The 6,663-nt window shown below is 33.1% G+C and overlaps 1 protein-coding gene across 1 annotated transcript; it reads right to left on the bottom strand.

Annotated features, from left to right (window-relative positions):
* Positions 1–218: 218 nt before the first annotated feature.
* Positions 219–6,324, bottom strand: LOC117240943 (elongation of very long chain fatty acids protein 6-like). The gene is made up of 3 exons (XM_033506963.1): positions 6,143–6,324; positions 4,025–4,426; positions 219–1,064 (listed from the first exon to the last, which is right to left on the bottom strand). Exons 2-3 carry the CDS (start codon positions 4,348–4,350, stop codon positions 557–559), a joined length of 834 nt encoding a protein of 277 aa, XP_033362854.1. The 5' UTR covers positions 4,351–4,426; positions 6,143–6,324; the 3' UTR covers positions 219–556.
* Between the last annotated feature and the right edge of the window lie 339 nt (positions 6,325–6,663).

Genomic DNA, 6,663 nt, shown 5'->3' with positions numbered 1-6,663 from the left:
CTGTGTTTAATATTTTTTTTACTATTAAATGATTCAATATTAGATACGTTAATATTACCCGAATATTTACACATTACATTTTCAAATATTATATCGCTTCCGTTCTTGTTCCAGTAAGGTTTTGTCACGTTATCGGAAGAAGGAAACATTACAAATAAAAGAAACCAAAAAATTTCTTTGGAAATCGTTTCATAAGTAAACAGATTAGGGATATATGCGTTTCCAGGACGAGATTTATTAATTCATTCGTACTATAGTTAACGATAATATCGTTAAGATATTAAAAATTTATTTCTGATTTAGTGTGCGAGATTTACTTTAATTCTATTTCTCCATTTTCATTCATTCACAATCAATCTTTACAACTTTGCCTTCACAAAGGCTTGAGAGAATTATATTCATCAAATTATTTCTTGACGTCCATATCCATCACATGAGATTTTGATAAAGTTTTTCTTAAGATATGTCACTGAAAAGCATCCGTAAAAAAGATTTAAAAAATTTTTCACCTGCTCTACATAAACTTCAGCTTGTTATAACTTGCAGATCTATTAGGCTAATCCTTCTTTCCAATTTTTTTTATGTGTTTGTTAGATAAATAAGCCTGCTGGAAGAATCTGGCAAATAAAATGAAATAGCTGAGGTACATCAGCATAGCAAGTTTGATGTTCAAAGGCGTAACATGACATTCAACTTGGGCACTGTGTACATAGTAGTAAGCTGATGCAGTTAAAATGCAACCCACAACCATTTGTGATAGCTGTAGCGTAGTAACAAACATGGCGACCCATTTTGGTATATTGAACCGCATTGCTTTCAGAGCATAATAGGAGTACATCCAGGCATGAACGAAAGAGTTTACCAAGCCAAACCACTTGCCATTTCCTGTGGCCTCTGCATAAGAGAACCAGGTATAGAGAAGGACTGTTACGTGATGGTACCAATGTAGAAAAATCAACGGTTGCTTTCGTAACACAATGAAGGCTGTGTCGCCAAATTCTACTAGCTTCGATAGGGCAAAGGTCCACGACCAAAAACCGAAAACTGGATCTTGAGTAAGATGGCTGGAAAGAATATAATTACATTTCTATTATGATATAATATTTTGGAAATATTGTTATATGTTATGAACATGATATATAAATTGAAGTTACATAGTGTGTTTCTTAATATCTGTCTGATGTTGTGTATTTTTCATATTACAAACAATTTACTTTTATGTTGGAAGTGGCTGAATTTATTTCAAGTATAGTACAATAATAACAAATGCAGTTATTTTTGTTATAATATCAAAAATAAAAATTTCCATTTATCCATATTTTATACATTTCTTTGAAGTTTCTCAATTTTCCAGAGCATCGAACAACATTTTGCAATAAAAGTTAACAAAAAGACGCGAATTTCCAGTATTAAAGAAAATTTACAGATAAAATTAAATTATAGATTAAAACTGTTTAGCTGAATTCCTTGCTTGTAGACAATTGCTACGTTTAAACTATCTTTCTAAACGTAATAATTTCCGGGATATTCCGTAAAATATGTTTTCAGTCTCAATTTTGCAGGATATTTTTGCTCCTTCGACATGGATTTTCCCGTGTAAAGATAATATGTGTCAAATATATTACGAATCCCCTGTTAGATACGTATGCTATCGCAAGGCGGATTGAGCATGTACAGATACTTTTAGCATAAAATCAAATTCTGTATGCATTTACATTTAAAAAGTTTCGGGCTAATATTATTAAAAAGAACAGTTTTTAAGGTAAATGAAGTTTTATTATCTATTATTCAACACACATCCCTTCCTTGTCATATTTTTCTGAATTGCTTCTACAGTATCCAAACGCTACCCTTTCCGTGGCATCATCAACGGAAACCGGGAAAATAATCCCAAGCAGCCCATCAAACAACTGAAGGGCATTCTAGATGTGCGACCGATGTAAATGAGGGTCATAAAGTCAAAAGCGAAAATAATGTCGGTCGCATTTTTTGATTCAAGAGGATTGATTCACTGCGAATTTGTGCCCCCCCTCCCTTGCCTCAGCCAGACTACAACTAGATCATTTTACATTAAAGTACTTGATTACCTTTAGAAAAGAAAGAGAAAGAAAAAAAAGTCAGGCGAAACTTATATCAATTACGAGAATGGTTTCTCCTGTACCACAACATTTTTGCTTGAAAATCGTTCATGGCAAAGCTGAAGGTGATACTGGAAGGGCAGCATTTTGACGATATAGAATCATTTCAGTGGAATGTGACAGTTACTCTGAATATAATTTCAAAAAGGCACTACATGATATGCCTTCCAACCTTTCGGTTGAACGACCAATCTGAAATTTATATGTGAGGGAAGGAATATACGTTGAGTAATAATAAAATTTCATTTATCTTAAAAGTTATATCTTTAATAACATTAGTTTCGTAACTTTTTAACTGTACTGTACTTTTGCACTGTATAAAAAAGCCTCAATCAATTTTTTTGTTCAGGGTGAGTCAAAATTATCTGTTAGGATCACCATACCGTGATTCTACATTCTCGGTTTAATGATAATTGACGTAAAAAAGTTACCGCAGTTTTGATCTTGATTTTGACCAAAGACAAGTCGAGGTCAAAAGTCAATTTTTTTTTATCACGGAGGCTAGCCTTGCAAAAGTGCCAATGTCGCAAATGATCCGTTCTATTGAAAAATGATAAAGTTCTATTGGCTATTACATTGGCCACATTATGTCTTCATTTCATTCATATTACAGTTAGGGAGGATGTAAATAACGTAATATTGAGGAAACAGGGAGTTATTATTACTTAGCACGTGAGATAGCGCATCATAAATACAACAAAGTCAACTTTATGATTTCGCATTATTCTAAAATTACTTAGTGCATGAGAAAATCTCTTCATATAGCAGTTACATGACGCCGAATAAGGCACCATTTGGTGTTATTACTATTTTGCAGTAGAACACGTATAGTACACATGAAGATCAAATATGTTTTTTCTTTTTTATAAAATTAAATTTCTTTATACGTTGGTCGATACACCACGTTATTTACTATACGAAAATATTAACTTGCTCATGCCACAAAGCGATTAGTTCAAGACATATTTTAATAAATTACACTTTCCAAACAATGTGACAAATGTAATGTATATCTCCTGTAATGCATCGATTAATGCATAAAGAAATGTGATTTTATTTTAAAGAAACGTAATTATCCTTCATGTGGCCTTTACGTGATTACTAGCAAAATAACAATATGAAATCGTACCCTCTTCTGCACCATTCATCTCTCGTTTGAAAGGCATTTTTCATGCTGTAATTTTAGAATAATGTGAAACCATGAAGTTAGTTGCTACCTTAAAGTCCTGTTTCCTCATTAATATCACACTATTTACTTTCTACCTGTGAAATAAACATATTGTTAATAATGTCAGTAAGAGCAAGTAGAACAGCATCATTCTTCAAATGAACGATTAAAATGCGACCATGCTTATTTTTAAAGTTCATCGTCGTGACGAGTAAAATAGGACGCAAGCAAAAAATATTTGTCCTTTTGAGCATGAATTTCAAAGTCTAGGTCAATTTTGTGGCAACTTTCTTGCGTCAATCTTCGCTAAACCGAGAGAGTAGAATCTCGCTGTGGTGTTCATGACATATAATTATCATTGTCTTGAAGTCTGGACCCACCTACATAATTCGCTACATTTTGCGTATGTAAATATGACCAAACTCTAATAATTGCATCATTCTGGTATGAGAATTTAATAACGAAAATAAACTCAATCGAATGATGAATTAATAGATGCAAGTTACATTCTTCAAAACTTTTTTTATAAATTCATTTCATGCATAATGCTTTGAACAAATATCCAAAATTTAATTTTTATTTGGATAATGTTTTCAAATATGAGAATTTATATTTACATAATTTATATTTCATAGATATTTGATTACTAAATAATTTACAAGATATTACATATTTTGTTGAAAATATTTTAAGAAGTAGAATATAAAACTGATATTACCTAGGTATACAGATGCTGTGGTAAAATCCATGATGCCTTAATACATGAAACATACCCGGCATGCTTCTAAGAAACCCAAAAATGGAGTATATTGCAAGCAGTGCACTCCACAAAATAAGCATGCCTCTCAATTCGTATTTTGGCCTATTTGACATGTAATGTTTCCCGGCAAAAATTAGGGCGACATAGATACCACAATAATAAAAACAGTTCGGAAACTGGTCCTTAAACCACATTTGAGTATCCCAGAAATCGAAGTTTTTTTCGAAGTCGAAGATATACGAGTAATTTGGTACAGTGAGCGGCGTATGACCCAGGTTGTTCATGTTGGATATTTTTTCTACTTGCTGATTATCAAAAGCTTAGGAAGAAGATACAGTCTTCGTCTTTGTTGCCAATTTACTGAAAAGAAAGAAAAACAATTATTGACATTGCTTTTTCAAATGCAGGAAATCAAATATTTTCAAAAAAATATGCGCAAGATAATATACAATTTTAACAGAGTAAATGATTAATTATTGTAACAACAGTATCGGAATATTATTACACGTTCGAAAAAATTGTTGTAAATCACTGAGAATCTATAAGTACCGAAATAATTGCAGCTAATGCAATTATAGTGCTGTGCCTTGATGTATGCATATACATATATGTAGTATTGTGGAAAGATTATCTAAGAAAGACCCGACGAAATATATACAATGTTGCGAAAAAGCGTGTTCGACCGACAAGCCGAAAGGATCGAGAAACTTCAATGGGCCTAATGGATCATCAATATATCCTCAGTCCTTCAGTTAAATAGTTACTTGGAAGAAAGCGTAAGTGGTCACGATCGCGGGCGGTTACGGTACGCGTGCGTGTTGGGGGCATAAAAAGACGACAAAGGATGCTTGAGGGAGAAGAACGATTAATCGTCAATTGTTAATTGAGAGTCTAGTTGCGTGGAGTTAGTTAGCTGCAAGTCGTCAGTTGAGTCGAGAGAGAGTTGCGTGCGAGTTGCTAATTGGTTAATTATTAATTGCCGAGTTGTTATGGCTTGTTAATTATTGTCAGTTGTGAGTTACTCATTTGGTTGTCGTAGTTATATTATATTGCTGCATTAGGTTCATATTAGATAATCATCGTTTCCTGTTCAAACCATTGTAAATAGGTCCATCTATCAATAAATTTATCATATAGGATAGAAATCCCCGGAAATCCTAATTTCTAGTAATTCTGATGATCATTCTATATTATATATGTCTATATGTTTGTGCGTTTCTGCCCCTACAACTTAAACACAACTTAACCGATTGTGGTTTCAAATTCGATTTACAGTTCTCAAGAGATTCGTACCTGTCACGGAAGTGTTGTAGGTTATACAGCACCTTGAGGAAAACAAAATGACAGGCGATATTTCTGATCTCCGGGAGGGAGAGTGTTCATTTTCTTTTTCAGTATAACAGATTCACCCATAGATTTTCGAAGGTATTAAGAAGGATTAAATAAAATAAATATTAAAATAAAATGATATCCGACTACGCAAAACTAAAAAAATGATAAAAAAAGGGCAAGATGTATGTGTTTATGTCATGCGATGATGACAAACCACCGTTTATTAATTAAATTTTAAACCTGATTGTCCCGACCGCACCGTCTCTTCCTCTATAGTAAAAGACTCACGACTGAGAGTTGAACAGTTGAGAGCATGATTCAAGAGAGGGCGGTAATCTTAAAACCTTTAACACACAAAGAAATCGATCTGGTTTCCAAACATTATAATACAAAGTTCTAAGATTTCGCTGCAGCATAAGGTATCAACGAATAAAGATAAAATTTACGCAAACGTAATAATATACAATTTAGACAATACGAAGTTCTTATGATTATTGTAGATATAGCCCTACATTTACCATAATCGACTAACCAATTCATCAATTATCCTTTTCACTTCCGGTACTAATTTAATTATAAATGATTCTAGAACCCAAGAGCTTGGATCGAATAATGTTAATACATTTATTAACAATTCGGCAGAATGTTGGTCCGAACTTTTCCATCTCATATTTACTTTGCAAAAAAATTCTGAATCGTTAATTTTCTTGTCAAGAAATAAAATACTTGAATGTTACTACTTACAGTTGAACGCGATTTTACTTCTTCGAAACGATGAAACACTTTGGAGTCCAGTTTTTATTTCTACGGAAATATTTCCCGGATCCAAGTACCTCTGCACTTTCTCTTCGTACGTGTGTAACTCGGCAATGAGAAATGGTATACTTGGATAATGAACATTTGCAACTGACGTAGAGCGTCTAACATCCCACTCCTGACACTATATTATTACGTATGGATAGAATAGAATTAATGTAGACACATGTACCTTGGATTGAGCTATTTTTACCGATTTAACTTACATTTATGCAATACGTACGATTTCAGATGATGACGCACATTGAAGGTTGTATCGCAACTTTTTTTTTAAATAAGTATCGACTGAGAGCAAAGTGTAAGGGGTCAGAATTTCGACCTTAAATAAAAGTTAAGGAGCGAATACTTCTATTGTGGTCGGTCTGCCAACTATCCCCTTCATTTCAAGTATTAAGTTATTTGAAGAATTGAGAACACATCCGAAAAATTTAATACGATTTATCTTTACG

Source organism: Bombus vosnesenskii, unplaced genomic scaffold (assembly GCF_011952255.1).
Source record: "Bombus vosnesenskii isolate JDL3184/JDL3185 unplaced genomic scaffold, Bvos_JDL3184-5_v1.1 scf7180000015098, whole genome shotgun sequence".
Lineage (NCBI taxonomy): Eukaryota > Metazoa > Arthropoda > Insecta > Hymenoptera > Apidae > Bombus > Bombus vosnesenskii.
Note: the sequence above shows the minus strand (reverse complement) of the source record. Positions and strands in the feature narration are given on the sequence as shown.

Excerpts from the sequence above, each read along its gene's own strand:
- LOC117240943 (XM_033506963.1), bottom strand. The coding sequence starts at position 4,350 with ATGAACAACCTGGGTCATACGCCGCTCACTGTACCAAATTACTCGTAT. Across the intron at positions 1,065-4,024 it reads CACAGCATCTGTATACCTAG|CCATCTTACTCAAGATCCAG; the intron begins GTAATATCAGTT and ends TATTCTTTCCAG.